The sequence below is a fragment of the Bombina bombina genome, chromosome 6, assembly GCF_027579735.1.
Source record: "Bombina bombina isolate aBomBom1 chromosome 6, aBomBom1.pri, whole genome shotgun sequence".
NCBI lineage: Eukaryota > Metazoa > Chordata > Amphibia > Anura > Bombinatoridae > Bombina > Bombina bombina.
In genome coordinates this window covers 479,747,248-479,770,895 of record NC_069504.1, presented here as the reverse complement: position 1 = coordinate 479,770,895, position 23,648 = coordinate 479,747,248, and the positions used below count along the sequence as shown (strand labels likewise).

The following is a 23,648-nucleotide window of genomic DNA, read 5'->3' as shown; positions in this document are numbered from 1 at the left end:
ATTCCCCTTTGGGCTTGGTTGGGTCTCAGTAAAGCAGATACCAGGGACTGTAAAGGGGTTAAAGTTCAAAACGGCTCCGGTTCCGTTATTTTAAGGGTTAAAGCTTCCAAATTTGGTGTGCAATACTTTTAAGGCTTTAAGACACTGTGGTGAAAATTTGGTGAATTTTGAACAATTCCTTCATGTTTTTTCGCAATTGCAGTAATAAAGTGTGTTCAGTTTAAAATTTAAAGTGACAGTAACGGTTTTATTTTAAAACGTTTTTTGTACTTTGTTATCAAGTTTATGCCTGTTTAACATGTCTGAACTACCAGATAGACTGTGTTCTGAATGTGGGGAAGCCAGAATTCCTATTCATTTAAATAAATGTGATTTATGTGACAATGACAATGATGCCCAAGATGATTCCTCAAGTGAGGGGAGTAAGCATGGTACTGCATCATTCCCTCCTTCGTCTACACGAGTCTTGCCCACTCAGGAGGCCCCTAGTACATCTAGCGCGCCAATACTCCTTACTATGCAACAATTAACGGCTGTAATGGATAATTCTGTCAAAAACATTTTAGCCAAAATGAACACTTATCAGCGTAAGCGCGACTGCTCTGTTTTAGATACTGAAGAGCATGGCGACGCTGATAATAATGTTTCTGAAGGGCCCCTAACCCAGTCTGATGGGGCCAGGGAGGTTTTGTCTGAGGGAGAAATTACTGATTCAGGGAACATTTCTCAACAAGCTGAACCTGATGTGATTACATTTAAATTTAAGTTGGAACATCTCCGCATTCTGCTTAAGGAGGTATTATCCACTCTGGATGATTGTGACAAGTTGGTCATCCCAGAGAAACTATGTAAAATGGACAAGTTCCTAGAGGTGCCGGGGCTCCCAGAAGCTTTTCCTATACCCAAGCGGGTGGCGGACATTGTTAATAAAGAATGGGAAAGGCCCGGTATTCCTTTCGTCCCTCCCCCCATATTTAAAAAATTGTTTCCTATGGTCGACCCCAGAAAGGACTTATGGCAGACAGTCCCCAAGGTCGAGGGAGCGGTTTCCACTTTAAACAAACGCACCACTATACCCATAGAGGATAGTTGTGCTTTCAAAGATCCTATGGATAAAAAATTAGAAGGTTTGCTTAAAAAGATGTTTGTTCAGCAGGGTTACCTTCTACAACCAATTTCATGCGTTGTCCCTGTCGCTACAGCCGCATGTTTCTGGTTCGATGAGCTGATAAAGGCGGTCGATAGTGATTCTCCTCCTTATGAGGAGATTATGGACAGAATCAATGCTCTCAAATTGGCTAATTCTTTTACCCTAGACGCCACTTTGCAATTGGCTAGGTTAGCGGCTAAGAATTCTGGGTTTGCTATTGTGGCGCGCAGAGCGCTTTGGTTGAAATCTTGGTCGGCTGATGCGTCTTCCAAGAACAAGCTACTTAACATTCCTTTCAAGGGGAAAACGCTGTTTGGCCCTGACTTGAAAGAGATTATCTCTGATATCACTGGGGGTAAGGGCCACGCCCTTCCTCAGGATCGGCCTTTCAAGGCAAAAAATAAACCTAATTTTCGTCCCTTTCGTAGAAACGGACCAGCCCAAGGTGCTACGTCCTCTAAGCAAGAGGGTAATACTTCTCAAGCCAAGCCAGCTTGGAGACCAATGCAAGGCTGGAACAAGGGAAAGCAGGCCAAGAAACCTGCCACTGCTACCAAGACAGCATGAAATGTTGGCCCCCGATCCGGGACCGGATCTGGTGGGGGGCAGACTCTCTCTCTTCGCTCAGGCTTGGGCAAGAGATGTTCTGGATCCTTGGGCGCTAGAAATAGTCTCCCAAGGTTATCTTCTGGAATTCAAGGGGCTTCCCCCAAGGGGGAGGTTCCACAGGTCTCAGTTGTCTTCAGACCACATAAAAAGACAGGCATTCTTACATTGTGTAGAAGACCTGTTAAAAATGGGAGTGATTCATCCTGTTCCATTAAGAGAACAAGGGATGGGGTTCTACTCCAATCTGTTCATAGTTCCCAAAAAAGAGGGAACGTTCAGACCAATCTTAGATCTCAAGATTTTAAACAAGTTTCTCAAGGTTCCATCGTTCAAGATGGAAACCATTCGAACTATTCTTCCTTCCATCCAGGAAGGTCAATTCATGACCACGGTGGATTTAAAGGATGCGTATCTACATATTCCTATCCACAAGGAACATCATCGGTTCCTAAGGTTCGCATTCCTGGACAAGCATTACCAGTTTGTGGCGCTTCCTTTCGGATTAGCCACTGCTCCAAGGATTTTCACAAAGGTACTAGGGTCCCTTCTAGCTGTGCTAAGACCAAGGGGCATTGCTGTAGTACCTTACTTGGACGACATTCTGATTCAAGCGTCGTCCCTTCCTCAAGCAAAGGCTCACACGGACATAGTCCTGGCCTTTCTCAGATCTCACGGATGGAAAGTGAACGTGGAAAAGAGTTCTCTATCTCCGTCAACAAGGGTTCCCTTCTTGGGAACAATAATAGACTCCTTAGAAATGAGGATATTTCTGACAGAGGCCAGAAAAACAAAGCTTCTAGACTCTTGTCGGATACTTCATTCCGTTCCTCTTCCTTCCATAGCTCAGTGCATGGAAGTGATCGGGTTGATGGTAGCGGCAATGGACATAGTTCCTTTTGCGCGCATTCATCTAAGACCATTACAACTGTGCATGCTCAGTCAGTGGAATGGGGATTATACAGACTTGTCTCCGAAGATACAAGTAAATCAGAGGACCAGAGACTCACTCCGTTGGTGGCTGTCCCTGGACAACCTGTCACAAGGGATGACATTCCGCAGACCAGAGTGGGTCATTGTCACGACCGACGCCAGTCTGATGGGCTGGGGCGCGGTCTGGGGATCCCTGAAAGCTCAGGGTCTTTGGTCTCGGGAAGAATCTCTTCTACCGATAAATATTCTGGAACTGAGAGCGATATTCAATGCTCTCAAGGCTTGGCCTCAGCTAGCGAGGGCCAAGTTCATACGGTTTCAATCAGACAACATGACAACTGTTGCGTACATCAACCATCAGGGGGGAACAAGGAGTTCCCTAGCGATGGAAGAAGTGACCAAAATCATTCTATGGGCGGAGTCTCACTCCTGCCACCTGTCCGCTATCCACATCCCAGGAGTGGAAAATTGGGAAGCGGATTTTCTGAGTCGTCAGACATTGCATCCGGGGGAGTGGGAACTCCATCCGGAAATCTTTGCCCAAGTCACTCAGCTGTGGGGCATTCCAGACATGGATCTGATGGCCTCTCGTCAGAACTTCAAAGTTCCTTGCTACGGGTCCAGATCCAGGGATCCCAAGGCGGCTCTAGTGGATGCACTAGTAGCACCTTGGACCTTCAAACTAGCTTATGTGTTCCCGCCGTTTCCTCTCATCCCCAGGCTGGTAGCCAGGATCAATCAGGAGAGGGCGTCGGTGATCTTGATAGCTCCTGCGTGGCCACGCAGGACTTGGTATGCAGATCTGGTAAATATGTCATCGGCTCCACCTTGGAAGCTACCTTTGAGACGAGACCTTCTTGTTCAGGGTCCGTTCGAACATCCGAACCTGGTTTCACTCCAGCTGACTGCTTGGAGATTGAACGCTTGATCTTATCGAAGCGAGGGTTCTCAGATTCTGTTATCGATACTCTTGTTCAGGCCAGAAAGCCTGTAACTAGAAAGATTTACCACAAAATTTGGAAAAAATATATCTGTTGGTGTGAATCCAAAGGATTCCCTTGGGACAAGGTTAAGATTCCTAAGATTCTATCCTTCCTTCAAGAAGGATTGGAAAAAGGATTATCTGCAAGTTCCCTGAAGGGACAGATTTCTGCCTTGTCTGTGTTACTTCACAAAAAGCTGGCAGCTGTGCCAGATGTTCAAGCCTTTGTTCAGGCTCTGGTTAGAATTAAGCCTGTTTACAAACCTTTGACTCCTCCTTGGAGTCTCAATTTAGTTCTTTCAGTTCTTCAGGGGGTTCCGTTTGAACCCTTACATTCCGTTGATATTAAGTTATTATCTTGGAAAGTTTTGTTTTTAGTTGCAATTTCTTCTGCTAGAAGAGTTTCAGAATTATCTGCTCTGCAGTGTTCTCCTCCTTATCTGGTGTTCCATGCAGATAAGGTGGTTTTACGTACTAAACCTGGGTTTCTTCCTAAAGTTGTTTCTAACAAAAACATTAACCAGGAGATTATCGTACCTTCTCTGTGTCCGAAACCAGTTTCAAAGAAGGAACGTTTGTTGCACAATTTGGATGTTGTTCGCGCTCTAAAATTCTATTTAGATGCTACAAAGGATTTTAGACAAACATCTTCCTTGTTTGTTGTTTATTCCGGTAAAAGGAGAGGTCAAAAAGCAACTTCTACCTCTCTCTCTTTTTGGATTAAAAGCATCATCAGATTGGCTTACGAGACTGCCGGACGGCAGCCTCCCGAAAGAATCACAGCTCATTCCACTAGGGCTGTGGCTTCCACATGGGCCTTCAAGAACGAGGCTTCTGTTGATCAGATATGTAGGGCAGCGACTTGGTCTTCACTGCACACTTTTACCAAATTTTACAAGTTTGATACTTTTGCTTCTTCTGAGGCTATTTTTGGGAGAAAGGTTTTGCAAACCGTGGTGCCTTCCATTTAGGTGACCTGATTTGCTCCCTCCCTTCATCCGTGTCCTAAAGCTTTGGTATTGGTTCCCACAAGTAAGGATGACGCCGTGGACCGGACACACCTATGTTGGAGAAAACAGAATTTATGTTTACCTGATAAATTACTTTCTCCAACGGTGTGTCCGGTCCACGGCCCGCCCTGGTTTTTTTAATCAGGTCTGATGATTTATTTTCTTTAACTACAGTCACCACGGTACCATATGGTTTCTCCTATGCAAATTTTCCTCCTTAACGTCGGTCGAATGACTGGGGTAGGCGGAGCCTAGGAGGGATCATGTGACCAGCTTTGCTGGGCTCTTTGCCATTTCCTGTTGGGGAAGAGAATATCCCACAAGTAAGGATGACGCCGTGGACCGGACACACCGTTGGAGAAAGTAATTTATCAGGTAAACATAAATTCTGTTTTCTCTCAGATATAAAACCACAAATCTTGCTACTAGCAAAGAGAAAAAAAACGTAGCTATCCTACTTATCTGCCCCACAGGACAATGAAAGATCATTTCGAAGTGCTTCGCATTCTCCTGTTCATCTTAATAGACTGTGCTGCCTTTGCAAGTGCACAGTTAGACACAGCTGACCGAATACCAAGAGAGCGAAAGCTTAAGGTCCATTAGGTGGGGCATGCACCGGAACTACCAGGTCCATTATCGTGGCGACCTGTATGTGAGACGGATAATAGCCCCAAACATAAAAAGTGCCGACACTGCCAGTTATGAATGTGGAAATGCAGTAGCGGCGCTAATCGTGCTTAGTCTTCTGCCTGTCGAACCCCTTTTTCCCTCACTGAAAGGAAGACAAGGGTAGGAGTGTGCAGCATAAACACGCTAGTTCCCTCTCTATTGGCCCTTCAGAACTAATTAAAATTTCTACACAAGCCCCCGTTATACACGCACATTCCTGTGCACCACAGAGAAATTTAAGCCAAACACATCCCACAGAAAAAAAGGCAACTAGCCTGCAAGGGAGAGGGAGAAAAATAAAAGGGACTTACCTGTCTTCTCCAATATTCTCTGTAGTCCTGAAAGAGAAATGTATTTTATGTGTAACTAACACTGCAGTACTGTATGGGGGTTTCATCCATAGGCTACAGGGTGAGGCACGGAAACTTCCCTACGACATACCTGAGCAGAGGAAACCAATACTCTACTAAGAGCTTTACATCGATAATCCAGTACACCCCTGACTCTCCCTTGGAGGAAACAATCATTTGAGGGTAACTAAAATTCCTGCAGAGGACCTCTAATCTCTGCCTTCATCCTTGAAAAGGAAAAGAACTACTGGGAGGGATAGTTGAATGCCTTGTCTTTGCCTCCTCCTGGTGGCCAGGTGATGTATTCCCATGTGTAAGAATTAGAATTTGTGGACTCCAGATGTTTTATTGTTTAAAAATATAGATAATCCCTTTATTACCCATTCCCCAGTTTTGTATAACAAAGTTTTATTAATATACTTTTTACCTCTGTGACTACATATCAGCCTACCTAGGTTTAGCTTTCCACATAGAATACCAAGAGAACAAAGCAAATTTGATGATAAAATGGGAAAGTTGTTTAAAATTGCATGCCCTACTGGAATCATGAAAGTTTCATTTTGATTAGACTGTCCCTTTAAGGGACACTGAACCCAATTTTTTTCTTTCATGATTCAGATAGAGCATGCAATATTAAGCAACTTTCCAATTTACTCCTATTATCATTTTTTCTTTGTTCTCTTGCTATCTTTATTTGAAAAAGAAGGCATCTAAGCTAAGGAGCCAGCAAATTTTTGGTTCAGACAACGGACAGCACTTGTTTATTGGTGCTTTCCAATCAGCAAGGACAACCTAGGTTGTTCACAAAAATGGGCTGGCATCTAAACTTTTCAAATAAACATACCAGGAGAATGAAAAAACAAATGTTAATAGGAGTAAATTAGAAAGTTGCTTAAAATTGCATGCTCTATCTGAATAACGAAAGAAAAAATTTGGTTTCAGTGTCCCTTTAAAGGGCCACTAAACCCTAAATTTTTCTTTCATGATTCAGATAGAGAATACAATTTTAAACAACATTCCAATTTACTTCTATTATCTAATTTGCTGCAATCTTTAGATATCCTTTGTTAAAGAAATAGCAGTGCACATTGGTGAGCCAATCACATGAGGCATCTATGTGCAGCCACCAATCAGAAGCTACTGAGCATATCTAGATATGCTTTTCAGGATAGACTATCAAGAGAATGAAGCAAATTAGATAATAGAAGTAAATTAGAAAGTTGTTTAAAATGGTATTCTCTATCTGAATCATGAAAGAAAAAAATTGGGTTTAATGTCCCTTTAAGCTTTCAAAAGCACAAATTAATTGCATAATTTAACATTGATGATATGATAATCTGTGCAATACATATTTAAACAATAAAATATTAGCTAATTATGCTTTATATTGGCTTACATTTTAGCCAGGTGGTCTTTAAAATCAGCCAGGTGGTGTCCATTAATCCCCTAACTTGCCCATAATACCGGAGAATTTTTAGCATTTTTGCTATCACTCCAATTTAACAGAAATAGAGCTGTGTTGTTTTTTTTTATTTAGCTGTCAAAACTATATATATGTTTTTAAGTAGACAACCCAAGGTATTGATCTAGGCCCATTTTGGTATATTTCATACAACCATTTCACCGCCAAATGCGATCATATAAAAAATAAAATTGTTGGCTTTTTCACAAACTTCGGCGAGATTACGAGTTTTGCGGTAACAGGGGTGCATTGCTAACGAGCCTTTTTTTCTCACCGCTCACTTAAGACAGCGCTGGTATTACGAGTTTTCTGCAAGCCGGCGTTAGCCTCAGAAAAGTGAGCGTTGAGCAAAATTTAGCTCCACATCTCACCTCAATACCAGCATTGCATACGGTAGCGGTAAGCTGGCAAAACGTGCTCGTGCACGATTTCCCCATAGGAAAAAATGGGGCTGAGCTGGCTGGAAAAAAACCTAACACCTGCAAAAAAGCAGCGTTCAGCTCCTAACGCAGCCCCATTGTTTCCTATGGGGAAATTAATTTTATGTCTGCCTAACACCCTAACATGAACCCCGAGTCTAAACACCCCTAATATTACACTTATTAACCCCTAATCTGCCGCCCCCGCTATAGCTGACACCTACATTATATTATTAACCCCTAATCTGCCGCTCCGGACACCTCCGCCACCTACATTATACTTATGAACCCCTAATCTACTGCCCACAACATCGCCGACACCTACATTATATTTATTAACCACTAATCTGCCTCCCCCACGTCGCCACAACTATAGTAAATTTATTAACCCCTAATCTGCCGCCACTATTATAAATTTATTAACCCCTAAGTCTAACCCTAACACCCCCCTAACTTAAATATAATTTAAATGCATCTAAATAAATTTACTACAATTAAATAAATTATTCCTATTTAAAACTAAATACTTACCTATAAAATAAACCCTAAGCTAGCTACAATATAACTAATAGTTACATTGTAGCTAGCTTAGGGTTTATATTTATTTTACAGGCAACTTTGTATTTATTTTAACTAGGTAGAATAGTTATTAAATAGTTATTAACTATTTAATAACTATCTAGCTAAAATAAGTACAAAAGTACCTGTAAAATAAACCCTAACCTAAGTTACAATTACACCTAACACTACACTAAAATTAAACTAATTACCTAAACTACCTACAATTAATTACAATTAAATTAAATAAACTAAATTACAAAAAAAAAACAACACTAAATTACAGAAAAAAAAATTACAAGAATTTTATACTAATTACACCTAATCTAATCCCCCTAATAAAATTAAAAAAGCCCTCCAAAATAATACAATTCCCTACCCTATACTAAATTACAAATAGCCCTTAAAAGGGCCTTTTGCGGGGCATTGCCCCAAAGTAATCAGCTCTTTCACCTGTAAAAAAATACAATACCCCCCAACATTAAAACCCACCACCCACACACCAAACCCTACTCTAAAACCCACCCAATCCCCCCTTAAAAAAACCTAACACTACCCCCTTGAAGATCACCCTACCTTAAGCCGTCTTCACCCAGCCTGGCACAAGTGGTCCTCCAGAGGGTCCGAAGTCTTCATCCTATCCGGCCAGAAGAGGACATCCAGACCGGCAGAAGGCTTCATCCAGGCGGCATCTTCTATCTTCATCCTTCCGGAGCGGGTCCATCTTCAAGACATCCAACGTGGAGCATACTCTTCATCCGACGGCCGACGACTGAATGACTGGTCCTTTAAGTGACGTCATCCAAGATGGCGTCCCTTGAATTCCGATTGGCTGATAGAATCCTATCAGCCAATCGGAATTAAGGTAGGAAAAATCCTATTGGCTGATGCAATCAGCCAATAGGATTGAAGTTCAATCCGATTGGCTGATCCAATCAGCCAATAGGATTGAGCTCGCATTCTATTGACGAGGTCAATTTTTCCTACCTTAATTCCGATTGGCTGATAGAATCCTATCAGCCAATCGGAATTCAAGGGACGCCATCTTGGATGACGTCACTTAAAGGACCAGTCATTCAGTCGTCGGATGAAGAGGATGCTCCACGTTGGACCCGCTCCGGAAGGATGAAGATAGAAGATGCCGTCTGGATGAAGCCTTCTGACGGTCTGGATGTCCTCTTCTGGCCGGATAGGATGAAGACCCTCTGGAGGACCACTTGTGCCCGACTGGGTGAAGACGGCTCAATGTAGGGTGATCTTCAAGGGGATAGTGTTAGGTGTTTTTAAGGGGGGATTGGGTGGGTTTTAGAGTAGGGTTGGGTGTGTGGGTGGTGGGTTTTAATGTTTGGGGGGTATTGTATTTTTTTTTACAGGTGAAAGAGCTGATTACTTTGGGGCAATGCCCCGCAAAAGGCCCTTTTAAGGGCTATTTGTTATTTGGTATAGGGTAGGGAATTTTATTATTTTGGGGGGCTTTTTTATTTTATTAGGGGGATTAGATTAGGTGTAATTAGTTTAAAATTCTTGTAATTCTTTTTTTTTTTATGTAATTTTTAGTTTTTTTTTTTTTTTTTTCCGTAATTTAGTTTATTTAATTTAATTGTAATTAATTGTAGGTAGTTTAGGTAATTAGTTTAATTATAGTGTAGTGTTAGGTTTAATTGTAACTTAGGTTAGGGTTTATTTTACAGGTACTTTTGTACTTATTTTACCTAGGTAGTTATTAAATAGTTAATAACTATTTAATAACTATTCTACCTAGTTAAAATAAATACAAAGTTGTCTGTAAAATAAATATAAATCCTAAGCTAGCTACAATGTAACTATTAGTTATATTGTAGCTAGCTTAGGGTTTATTTTATCGGTAAGTATTTAGTTTTAAATAGGATTAATTTATTTAATTATGGTAAATTTATTTAGTTTAATTTAAATTATATTTAAGTTAGGGGGGGGGTTAGACTTAGGTTTAGGGGTTAATAAATTTAATATAGTAACGGCGACGTTGGGATCGGAAGATTAGGGGTTAATAAATGTAGGTAGGTGTCGGCGATGTTAGGGACGGCAGATTAGGGGTTAATAAAATTTAACTAGTGTTTGCGAGGCGGCAGTGCAGCGGTTTAGGGGTTAATACATTTATTAAAGTGGTGGGGATGTCCGGTCGGCAGATTAGGGGTTAAACATTTTAGTTAAGTGTTTCCGATGTGGGGGGGCCTCGGTTTAGGGGTTAATAGGTAGTTTATGGGTGTTAGTGTACTTTTTAGCACTTTAGTTAAGAGCTTTATGTTTCGGTGTTAGCCCATAAAACTCTTAACTACTGACTTTTAAATGCGGTAGGAGTCTTGACAGGAGAGGGTCTACCGCTCACTTTTTCAGGCGATCTTAATACCGGCGTTATTCAAATCCCATTAAAAAGATAGGATACGCAATTGACATAAGAGGATTTGCGGTATGCTAAAATCGTGGAAAAAAGTGAGCGGTAGACCCTTTCCTGCCTGCCTCGTAATACCAGCGGGCGTTAAAAAGCAGCGTTGGGACCTCTCAACGCTGCTTTTTAAGGCTAACGCAAGACTCGTAATCTAGCCGTTTGGGTTTCTTACTGAAATTATTTACATAATGCTTGTGCAATTATGGCACAAATGATTGTAAAAGCTTCTCTGGGATCCCCGTTGTTCACAAATAGCAGACATACATGGCTTTGCCATTGCTTTTTGATTATTGGAACGGCGCTAATTGCAGCTGCGCACCACATTTCTATTATCGGGTAGCTTGTAAGGTTCATTTAGCTTTAGTGTAGAGAGTGCCCTCCCACCTGATCCCTCCCGAACAGCACTCTTCCCTCCCTCACCACCATCTTAGGTACTGGCAGACAGTCTGACAATATTACTTTTTTATTTAATTTTTTTCTCTTATTTTCTGCAATGTAGAATCACCCCTTACCCTCCAACTTTCCTGATCCCTTCCAAACAACTCTCTAACCCTTCCCCCCTCTAACTAGCTGTCTTCCAGTACCTATGAAGTAGATCACCATCTGTAACAATCTGGTATCTGCCTTTATATGGAACCGGAATACCGATTGTGCTCTGGTTCCATATGCAGGCAGATGCCATGAGCTCAGGAAATCCAGCTCTCTGCTATAACTGCTAGAGCTTCCTGCAACTCAGACGCATATATATATATATATATATATATATATATATATATATATATATATATACGTTGTGCGGTACAATTTGTATATATAGGTCACATTGGCTAAAAGGGTTAAATCGGTTCGGGGAGAACCCTGGGACAAAACATTGCAGTTATTCTACAGTCACAGTGCACTTGTTATGCTGGGGCAAAATAGTCTAAATTGTTTTTTTACACTTTTACATCCTTTAAAATAATTGTTACTGTTCCCCTCAGGTGACAATAACTACAAGACTATTGGTTTCACATATGAGTGGCATCAGGCATTATGAGAAGGACATTCAGAAAATCAGGAATAAACTTGCTAACAAATCTTTAGAGCTTGGATCCCCAGCTGGCCAGAAGCATGTAACGGATAAAACAAAGCCATACACTGAGCAGGAGAGAGAGGTTAAGAGCAAAGATAACAAAGAGCAGAACCTAAAAGTATCCCGGAAATGTAATGTACAAGAACCAGAGGAGTTTTACATCAAGAAGAAATATGACACTGTGATAGATTCTCTGGACCTATTCAAAAATGATCCTTTGGTTTTTAAACCAGGTATGTAACTGTGGTTGATTAAATTAGAACCTATTTGCCTAAACTACTTTCATAATTATTCGCATAGTATTGTTAACCATGGGAAACCTACATATTCTTGTATAGTCTCCACAGTTTTCAAGTGTTTTGCATGGCTTCTCTCCATTACTCATGTATGTCTTCTTTTGTTTATCTCCCCTTCATTTACAATTTTATATTTTCTTTCTGACTTATCTGCTATTCATACATCCCATCTCTTTTAAGGGACCCAGTTCCTGTACTCCACCCATGCTTGGACTCTCTTAAGTGCTATTGTGGAACGAGCCTCAGAACAGAAGTTCCTAGACTACATGCTGAATATGTTTAGAACTCTGGGTATGAAGAATACAGTGCCTGAGGAACACGAGCCCATCATTTACAACAGAGCTAGGTACAAAAAATTGCAATGTAAATTCTTTGTGTGTGTGTGGGGGTGGGGGGGGCACATCTCACCTCCAGGTTGAGTATGTAGTTTGTAATTACTTAATCAATCAGGGCTTACCCATAGAACATTGTTTTGTATGGGAGGACATAGTTGTGTGTAATAACCTTAACAAAACATGTTTCAAATATATAAATTTATATTATCACAAATACTGGAAACGGGGAATAACGCAACAGTTATAGGAGTCTAGTTATCAGCTGTTTGTAATCTACTTCTAGATCTCTATCTACATTTTGGGCCCAGGTTCTTGCTAGGTTTAATAATTGTCATTTTTACATCAATCATGTTATATCTTTTTGTAACAAAACGTCTCAAGTATTCCTTATCTACTCCCTTTTATTACTTAAAATATAGTGTCTAATGAATTATAGGTATGTCAAAAACATACAACTTTCAAATTTACTTCTTATCAAATCTGCTTCATTCCCTTGGTATCCTTTGCTGAAGGAGCAGCAATGCTAGCTGAACACATATAGTCAAGAGACAAATATGTGCAGGCACCAATTACCAGCTAGCTCTCACTAGTGTAGGATATCTTTTTCCAACAATGTATGACAAGAGGACAAAGTACTTTTAAATATGCAAGTGAATTTAAAAATGCCTCTAAAAAATAATATATATATATATATATATATATATATATGTATGTATGTATGTATGGGTTAGTTTTTTTGGTCAAACACATGTGATTCTTTTTGGATGAGGGAAAGGCACAATTTCCAAAGCCTACAACAGTAAAACATATAAATCTTTTGTCTTATAGATTTCAAAACTGACATTTTCACAATCGCCATATTGTAATGAGAGGGTAAAGTTAAAGATTTTTCCATTTCCAGTGGGGGATCTCCTGGGTGCCTATTATCTCCCATATTGTTTGCCCTTGCGGTTAAACTCCTTGCAATAGCTGGAGGTCTGAGAGGATTCAGGGACAACTACTTCATGATATGTATGAAAAGATTGCATTATTTGCAGATGGTTTGATGTTATTCTCTAGTTATCCGGAATCCTCCATACTGGAATGGTTTGGTTATCTCACTTACTATAAAATATTGACAAAACAGAGGTGTATACTTTGGGCCTTCCTAATCATACTCTTAGGCATCTTCAGAAGAAGTTTCATTACAAAAGGTCCTAAAGGGGCATCCAACATATAGGAACTTTCCTGTCTTATAACCTCTCCCTTATAATTAAGGAAAACTATAACGTTCTCTTTAGAGAAATGCAGAGTGCCCTGACTTTCAAGAGATAAGATTAAGTGTCTTGGCTTGGCAGGATTGTTGCCATTAAGATGATGCTTTTATGAAAGCTCACTTATCTCTTTAGATGTATACCTAGTCCCTATGTCACTAATCCACAAAGATCAATCTCTTTTTAAATGGAATAGAAGAAGACCTAGACTTGCTGCTAGGATATTACAAAACACATTTGATTCTGGTGGCATTGGCCTTCCTAACATCCGTTTTTTTTAATTATGTTGCTGCAATGCTTACTCATGCTACAGCATGGGGATCTAACTTCCGTCCTGCAAGATGGAGGGTGTTAGAACAGGCTTCCCTATCAAGGACTCATTGCTCAGCTTCTGTACCGATCTCTAATATAGTTATCCAGCATCATCGAGATATTTTTTATAGTTTTACCATCGCCATTGCACATTGGTGGCCCCCCATCCATCACTCATCCATCCTATGAGAGGATTGCTTTATGGCTTGCCTGAAACACGTTAGATTTTGAAGTGACGTTCTATCAGAGGCTTCTATAGAGATGATGCTCTACTTTCCCATGAAATGATGCTACAAAGAGTGACTCTAGTTAGTACACTCCATTTTTATTTTTAGATCCTCAGAGCCCTATTAAAAGACTTGGGCTTACTTGTTGATTGCCCTAGATCATTATCCTCCTGGGAGATTCAATAGTATGCAGGCTCTCAAATGGTCACTTCCCTCTTGACACATTATAAATGTCTGCTAAATTGTAGGAACTTGACTAAAACTAGATATTAGAGCCTGGGAAGCTGATTGGAACACTGAATACCACCCCAAAAGATGTCTGGAGGTTATTGTACACACTAAAGCTATAGTTCACTGTGTTACTCTATGTGAACTCTATCACAAACGTCTTATGAGATGGCACCTCCTTCCATATAAACCACATAAAATGTTCCCAATTCATCCCCCGGTCTGTTGGAGGGGGTGCTGACAGATTGGAGATGCTCACTTCGTGTGGTGGACCTGTGAAAGTACTATACCCTCTTTAGTCTAAAACTAGGAAAATCTGCTCCTTATTGGGACTTTCATATACCTTTTTCCTCTGAGACGACTCTCTTCCAAATAGGCCTTAAAGAGACGCCTAAGTCACAGAGATGTCTATTGATCTATATCCTAATGGCTATAAAACTTGCAATAGTCAGGCATTTGAAAAAAACAAGCTGCTCCACACTGGAAAGAGACTCTTGATATTCCTAAATAGCTTAGGAGAACGGAAGAAGATGTGTACAGAACTCATTAAAGATTGATTTATTTATTTTATTATGGGAACACTGGGACTTTAGATATGAAAAAGTTGTCAACCCTGTATTAGAGATTGTGGCTAAGCACATTTGTATTGCAGTGTATGTATGTCTGTTGAAAAGCAACTCAGTGGTTTGTATTAATATACCTACAATCACGTAACTGCAGTACTGAAACTTGAAAGGTAGTGTTCATCGGTTGTGGGAATATAGATTTCTCTGCGGGATACCTCTAGCAGTTTGTTGACTCAGCTGTGAGAAAGGATGGAGCATTGCAAGAATCTAGAGAGACTGACCCCAAACATGGCTATAAATGTTTTAACTCCTCTTCTTTTCTGCATTGCCTTTTCAATCTTTTAGTGTAGTCACTGCAGAAAATAGATTTAGACTACGCTTCTAACCTATGCTGATGTTTCAGCACAGTTTTAAACAAAAAAAAGGTATGCATCGGAAGATATAAAAACATAAAGGTACAATAAAGCAAATTTTTCTTTGGTGCATTAAAGGGACATTAATCACCTCTTGTTTTTATTAAATTAACTATGCTTGTCCCATACTATCTAGAAAGGCTAAAATGCAAAAACTCTGATATAGGTTTTTTTATAAAATGCTGCTAATAACATAGTTGGTTTAGGCAGTTTGCACCATTTTTAAGAAAATTTACAGAATTTACTTTTTGGCCCTTCTATAAAGTGTACGCCAAGAATATTTTTCACAGAAAAGTAAATTGTTAAATGGTCCTTTTAAAGACACAAGATTTTTTATTTTTTTATTATGATTTCATCTTTCGATTAAACTGGAAGGTCAGTTTTTGTTATTTCATGTAACCTTCAACTGTTCTATGCCATTTCTCCAACATTGGTGTGTCCGGTCCACGGCGTCATCCATTACTTGTGGGAATATTCTCTTCCCCAACAGGAAATGGCAAAGAGCACAGCAAAAGCTGTCCATATAGCCCTTCCTCAGGCTCCGCCCTCCAGTCATTCTCTTTGCCGCTCTGAACAAGTAGCATCTCCACGGAGATGGTGAAGAGTATGTGGTGTTTAGTTGTAGTTTTTTATTCTACTATCAAGAGGTTTTGCAAGCCGTGGTGCCTTCTGTTTAGGTAACGTGATTTGCTCCCTCCCTTCATCCGTGTCCTAAAGCTTTGGTATTGGTTCCCACAAGTAATGGATGACGCCGTGGACCGGACACACCAATGTTGGAGAAAACAGAATTTATGCTTACCTGATAAATTACTTTCTCCAACGGTGTGTCCGGTCCACGGCCCGCCCTGGTTTTTTAATCAGGTTTGAAAAATTTCTTTCTTTATACACTACAGTCACCACGGCACCCTATAGTTTCTCCTTTTTTTCTCCTAACCGTCAGTCGAATGACTGGGGGGCGGAGCCTGAGGAGGGGCTATATGGACAGCTTTTGCTGTGCTCTTTGCCATTTCCTGTTGGGGAAGAGAATATTCCCACAAGTAATGGATGACGCCGTGGACCGGACACACCGTTGGAGAAAGTAATTTATCAGGCAAGCATAAATTCTGTTTTTTTTACTTTTTAAATAATTTAAATATAAAAAAAATACACGCTTTTTGTAAAAAAAACAAACGAGAAAAAAAAAACCTATCGCCTGATTTTGTTTTTAAATTTCATTTATACATCCAAAATACTAAATAATTATATATCGTATTTAATATTATAATGTATTTATTTATGACTAATGAATATATAATTAAACAAATATACTTTATTGAATTAAATAGTTATATTTCTCCAACATAGGTGTGTCCGGTCCACGGCGTCATCCTTACTTGTGGGATATTCTCTTCCCCAACAGGAAATGGCAAAGAGCCCAGCAAAGCTGGTCACATGATCCCTCCTAGGCTCCGCCTTCCCCAGTCATTCTCTTTGCCGTTGTACAGGCAACATCTCCACGGAGATGGCTTAGAGTTTTTTGGTGTTTAAATGTAGTTTTTATTCTTCAATCAAGAGTTTGTTATTTTAAAATAGTGCTGGTATGTACTATTTACTCTGAAACAGAAAAGAGATGAAGATTTCTGTTTGTAAGAGGAAAATGATTTTAGCAACCGTTACTAAAATCGATGGCTGTTTCCACACAGGACTGTTGAGAGGAATTAACTTCAGTTGGGGGAAACAGTGAGCAGACTTTTGCTGCTTGAGGTATGACACATTTCTAACAAGACTTGGTAATGCTGGAAGCTGTCATTTTCCCTATGGGATCCGGTAAGCCATTTTTATTAAATAAGAATAAAGGGCTTCACAAGGGCTTTAAAGACTGGTAGACATTTTTCTGGGCTAAAACGATTGATTTATAAGCATTTTTAATAGTTTATAGCTTTGAGGAGTTATTTTATTCTTGGGAATTATGTTGAATAACCGGCAGGCACTGTATTGGACACCTTTTTCACTGGGGGCCTTCTCTAATCATAGGCAGAGCCTCATTTTCGCGCCACTAATGCGCAGTTGTTTTTGGGAAGCAAGGCATGCAGATGCATGTGTGAGGAGCTCAGATACATAGAAAAAGCTTACTGAAGGCGTCATTTGGTATCGTATTCCCCTCTGGGCTTGGTTGGGTCTCAGCAAAGCAGATACCAGGGACTGTATAGGGGTTAAACATAAAAACGGCTCCGGTTCCGTTATTTTAAGAGTTAAAGCTTTCAAATTTGGTGTGCAATACTTTTAAGGCTTTAAGACACTGTGTTGAAATTTTGGTGAATTTTGAACAATTCCTTCATACTTTTTCACATATTCAGTAATAAAGTGTGTTCAGTTTAAAATTTAAAGTGACAGTAACGGTTTTATTTTAAAACGTTTTTTGTACTTTGTTATCAAGTTTATGCCTGTTTAACATGTCTGAACTATCAGATAGACTATGTTCTGTATGTGAGGAAGCCAAGGTTCCTTCTCATTTAAATAGATGTGATGTATGTGACAAAAAATTTAGAGAAAATGATGCCCAAGATGATTCCTCAAGTGAGGGGAGTAAGCATGGTACTGCATCATCCCCTCCTTCGTCTACGCCAGTCTTGCCCACACAGGAGGCCCCTAGTACATCTAGTGCGCCAATACTCCTTACTATGCAACAATTAACGGCTGTAATGGATAATTCTATCAAAAACATGCCCCTACACCAGTCTGAGGGGGCCAGGGAGGTTTTGTCTGAGGGAGAAATTTCAGATTCAGGGAAAATTTCTCAACAAGCTGAACCTGATGTGATTACATTCAAATTTAAATTGGAACATCTCCGCGCTCTGCTTAAGGAGGTGTTATCTACTCTGGATGATTGTGACAATTTGGTCATTCCAGAGAAATTATGTAAGATGGACAAGTTCCTAGAGGTCCCGGGGCCCCCCAAAGCTTTTCCTATACCCAAGCGGGTGGCGGACATTGTAAACAAAGAATGGGAAAGGCCCGGCATACCTTTTGTCCCTCCCCCTATATTTAAGAAATTGTTTCCTATGGTCGACCCCAGAAAGGACTTATGGCAGACAGTCCCCAAGGTCGAGGGGGCGGTTTCTACTCTAAACAAACGCACTACTATCCCTATAGAAGATAGTTGTGCTTTCAAAGATCCTATGGATAAAAAATTAGAGGGTTTGCTTAAAAAGATGTTTGTTCAGCAAGGTTACCTTCTACAACCAATTTCATGCATTGTTCCTGTCACTACAGCAGCGTGTTTCTGGTTCGATGAACTAGAAAAGTCGCTCAATAAAGATTCTTCTTATGAGGAGATTATGGACAGAATTCATGCTCTTAAATTGGCTAACTCTTTTACTTTAGACGCCACTTTGCAATTGGCTAGATTAGCGGCGAAAAATTCGGGGTTTGCTATTGTGGCGCGCAGAGCGCTTTGGCTAAAATCTTGGTCAGCGGATGCGTCTTCCAAGAACAAATTGCTTAACATACCTTTCAAGGGGAAAACGCTGTTTGGCCCTGACTTGAAAGAGATTATTTCAGATATCACTGGGGGTAAGGGCCACGCCCTTCCTCAGGATAGGTCTTTTAAGGCTAAAAATAAACCAAATTTTCGTCCCTTTCGCAGAAACGGACCAGCCCCAAGTTCTACATCCTCTAAGCAAGAGGGTAATACTTCTCAAACCAAGCCAGCCTGGAGGCCAATGCAAGGCTGGAACAAAGGTAAGCAGGCCAAGAAACCTGCCACTGCTACCAAGACAGCATGAGATGTTGGCCCCCGATCCGGGACCGGATCTGGTGGGGGGCAGACTTTCTCTCTTCGCTCAGGCTTGGGCAAGAGATGTTCTGGATCCTTGGGCGCTAGAAATAGTCTCCCAAGGTTATCTTCTGGAATTCAAGGAGCTACCCCCAAGGGGGAGGTTCCACAGGTCTCAATTGTCTTCAGACCACATAAAAAGACAGGCATTCTTACATTGTGTAGAAGACCTGTTAAAAATGGGAGTGATTCATCCTGTTCCATTAGGAGAACAAGGGATGGGATTCTACTCCAATCTGTTCATAGTTCCCAAAAAAGAGGGAACATTCAGACCAATCTTAGATCTCAAGATCCTAAACAAATTTCTCAAGGTTCCATCGTTCAAAATGGAAACCATTCGGACAATTCTTCCTACCATCCAGGAAGGTCAATTCATGACCACGGTGGATTTAAAGGATGCGTATCTACATATTCCTATCCACAAGGAACATCATCGGTTCCTAAGGTTCGCCTTTCTGGACAAGCATTACCAGTTTGTGGCACTTCCATTCGGATTAGCCACTGCTCCAAGAATTTTCACAAAGGTACTAGGGTCCCTTCTAGCGGTGCTAAGACCAAGGGGCATTGCAGTAGTACCTTACTTGGACGACATACTGATTCAAGCGTCGTCCCTACCACATTGTCCTGGCCTTTCTCAGATCTCACGGGTGGAAAGTGAACGTAGAAAAAAGTTCTCTATCTCCGTCAACAAGAGTTCCCTTCTTGGGAACAATAGTAGACTCCTTAGAAATGAGGATTTTTCTGACAGAGGCCAGAAAATCAAAACTTCTAAGCTCTTGTCAAGTACTTCATTCTGTTCTTCTTCCTTCCATAGCGCAGTGCATGGAAGTAATAGGTTTGATGGTCGCGGCAATGGACATAGTTCCTTTTGCGCGAATTCATCTAAGACCATTACAACTGTGCATGCTCAGTCAGTGGAATGGGGATTATACAGACTTGTCTCCGACGATACAAGTAGATCAGAGGACCAGAGATTCACTCCGTTGGTGGCTGACCCTGGACAACCTGTCACAAGGGATGAGCTTCCGCAGACCAGAGTGGGTCATTGTCACGACCGACGCCAGTCTGGTGGGCTGGGGCGCGGTCTGGGAACCCCTGAAAGCTCAGGGTCTTTGGTCTCGGGAAGAATCTCTTCTCCCGATAAATATTCTGGAACTGAGAGCGATATTCAATGCTCTCAAGGCTTGGCCTCAGCTAGCAAAGGCCAAATTCATACGGTTTCAATCAGACAACATGACGACTGTTGCGTATATCAACCATCAGGGGGGAACAAGGAGTTCCCTGGCGATGGAAGAAGTGACCAAAATCATTCAATGGGCGGAGACTCACTCCTGCCACTTGTCTGCAATCCACATCCCAGGAGTGGAAAATTGGGAAGCGGATTTTCTGAGTCGTCAGACATTTCATCCGGGGGAGTGGGAACTCCATCCGGAAATCTTTGCCCAAATAACTCAATTGTGGGGCATTCCAGACATGGATCTGATGGCGTCTCGTCAGAACTTCAAGGTTCCTTGCTACGGGTCCAGATCCAGGGATCCCAAGGCGACTCTAGTGGATGCACTAGTAGCACCTTGGAGCTTCAACCTAGCTTATGTGTTCCCACCGTTTCCTCTCATTCCCAGGCTGGTAGCCAGGATCAAACAGGAGAGGGTATCGGTGATCTTGATAGCTCCTGCGTGGCCACGCAGGACTTGGTATGCAGATCTGGTGAATATGTCATCGGCTCCACCATGGAAGCTACCTTTGAGACAGGACCTTCTTGTTCAAGGTCCGTTCGAACATCCGAATCTGGCCTCACTCCAACTGACTGCTTGGAGATTGAACGCTTGATTTTATCAAAGCGAGGGTTCTCAGATTCTGTCATTGATACTCTTGTTCAGGCCAGAAAGCCTGTAACTAGAAAAATCTACCATAAAATATGGAAAAAATATATCTGTTGGTGTGAATCTAAAGGATTCCCATGGAACAAGATAAAAATTCCTAAGATTCTATCCTTTCTTCAAGAAGGTTTGGAGAAAGGATTATCTGCAAGTTCTTTGAAGGGACAGATTTATGCTTTATCTGTTTTACTTCACAAAAAGCTGGCGGCTGTGCCAGATGTTCAAGCTTTTGTTCAGGCTCTGGTTAGAATCAAGCCTGTTTACAAACCTTTGACTCCTCCTTGGAGTCTCAATTTAGTTCTTTCAGTTCTTCAGGGGGTTCCGTTTGAACCCCTACATTCCGTTGATATCAAGTTATTATCTTGGAAAGTTTTGTTTTTGGTTGCAATTTCTTCTGCTAGAAGAGTTTCAGAGTTATCTGCTCTGCAGTGTTCTCCTCCTTATCTGGTGTTCCATGCAGATAAGGTGGTTTTGCGTACTAAACCTGGTTTTCTTCCGAAAGTTGTTTCTAACAAAAACATTAACCAGGAGATAGTCGTGCCTTCTTTGTGTCCGAATCCAGTTTCAAAGAAGGAACGTTTGTTGCACAATTTGGATGTAGTTCGTGCTCTAAAATTCTATTTAGATGCTACAAAGGATTTCAGACAAACATCTTCCTTGTTTGTTGTTTATTCTGGTAAAAGGAGAGGTCAAAAAGCAACTTCTACCTCTCTCTCTTTTTGGCTTAAAAGCATCATCAGATTGGCTTATGAGACTGCCGGACGGCAGCCTCCTGAAAGAATCACAGCTCATTCCACTAGGGCCGTGGCTTCCACATGGGCCTTCAAGAACGAGGCTTCTGTTGATCAGATATGTAAGGCAGCGACTTGGTCTTCACTGCACACTTTTACTAAATTTTACAAATTTGATACTTTTGCTTCTTCTGAGGCTATTTTTGGGAGAAAGGTTTTGCAAGCCGTGGTGCCTTCCATCTAGGTGACCTGATTTGCTCCCTCCCATCATCCGTGTCCTAAAGCTTTGGTATTGGTTCCCACAAGTAAGGATGACGCCGTGGACCGGACACACCTATGTTGGAGAAAACAGAATTTATGTTTACCTGATAAATTACTTTCTCCAACGGTGTGTCCGGTCCACGGCCCGCCCTGGTTTTTTAATCAGGTCTGATGATTTATTTTCTTTAACTACAGTCACCACGGTATCATATGATTTCTCCTATGCAAATATTCCTCCTTTACGTCGGTCGAATGACTGGGGAAGGCGGAGCCTAGGAGGGATCATGTGACCAGCTTTGCTGGGCTCTTTGCCATTTCCTGTTGGGGAAGAGAATATCCCACAAGTAAGGATGACGCCGTGGACCGGACACACCGTTGGAGAAAGTAATTTATCAGGTAAACATAAATTCTGTTTTACATACAAACATGGCTGCCCCCAACAGCTTAAGTTGCATGGGTTTTTTTTTTTTTTTAAATGCAGTTACTTGCCCTGGATAGTTAAAGGGACAGTTTACTCAAAAATGTTCTCCCCTTTTAATTTGTTCCCAATGCTCCACTTTACCTGCTGGAGTGTATTAAATGTATTACAAGTATTTCCATTAACCTTATTTTGGCATTTGAAATAGTTTATTTAGCCTGTGGTTTCCCCACCCATCCTGAAATTTTTTGCCCACGAGGCCAAGCTCTATTAACACAGCCAGTAGAAGAAATTATACTCTCAGTGGGTTATAGAAGAGATATGGTAATAAAATGTTAATTTCTCTTACTTGGTGTATTCAGTCCACGGATTCATCCTTACTTGTGGGATATTCTCAATCCCTACAGGAAGTGGCAAAGAGAGCACACAGCAAAGCTGTCCATATAGCTCCCCTCAGGCTCCGCCCCCCCCAGTCATTCTCTTTGCCGCTCTAACAAGTAGCATCTCCACGGGAGGGTAAAGAGTTTGTGCTGTTAGATTTTACAAATTCGATACTTTTGCTTCTTCTGAGGCTATTTTTGGGAGAAAGGTTTTGCAAGCAGTGGTGCCTTCCGTTTAGGTGACCTGACTTGTTCCCTCCCTTCATCCGTGTCCTATTGCTTTGGTATTGGTATCCCACAAGTAAGGATGAATCCGTGGACTGAATACACCAAGTAAGAGAAAACAGAATTTATGCTTACCTGATAAATTTCTTTCTCTTACGGTGTATTCAGTCCACGGCCCGCCCTGACATTTAAGTCAGGTTCAAATTTTATAACTACAGTCACCACTGCACCCTATGGTTCTCCTTTTTCTCCTAACCGTCAGTCGAATGACTGGGGGGGCGGAGCCTGAGGGGAGCTATATGGACAGCTTTGCTCTTTGCCACTTCCTGTAGGGATTGAGAATATCCCACAAGTAAGGATGAATCCGTGGACTGAATACACCGTAAGAGAAAGAAATGTTATCAGGTAAGCATAAATTCTGTTTTTCCATTGTTCTCTCCAAGTATTGGTGATTGGTTTATGGACAGATATAAGATAAAGAAGCAGGTATACAGTGGATATAAAAAGTCTACACACCCCTGTTAAAATGTCAGGTTTCTGTGATGTAAAAAAATGAGACAAAGATAAATAATTTCAGAACTTTTTCCACCTTTAATGTGACCTATAAACTGTACAACTTGATTGAAAAACAAACTGAAACTTTTAGGTGGAGGGAAGTAAAAATAAAAAAACT

The 23,648-nt window shown here is 41.1% G+C and overlaps 1 protein-coding gene across 4 annotated transcripts in view; it reads left to right on the top strand.

The window, feature by feature from the left end:
* LACTB (lactamase beta) overlaps positions 1–23,648 on the top strand; it is an 82,717-nt gene that overhangs the window by 28,952 nt on the left and 30,117 nt on the right. For all 4 annotated transcript variants that reach the window (XM_053717299.1, XM_053717302.1, XM_053717300.1 and 1 more), the window contains exons 4-5: positions 11,545–11,869; positions 12,113–12,278. In XM_053717299.1, coding sequence (XP_053573274.1) covers positions 11,545–11,869; positions 12,113–12,278 — 491 coding nt within the window. The remainder of the gene's footprint in view (positions 1–11,544; positions 11,870–12,112; positions 12,279–23,648) is intronic.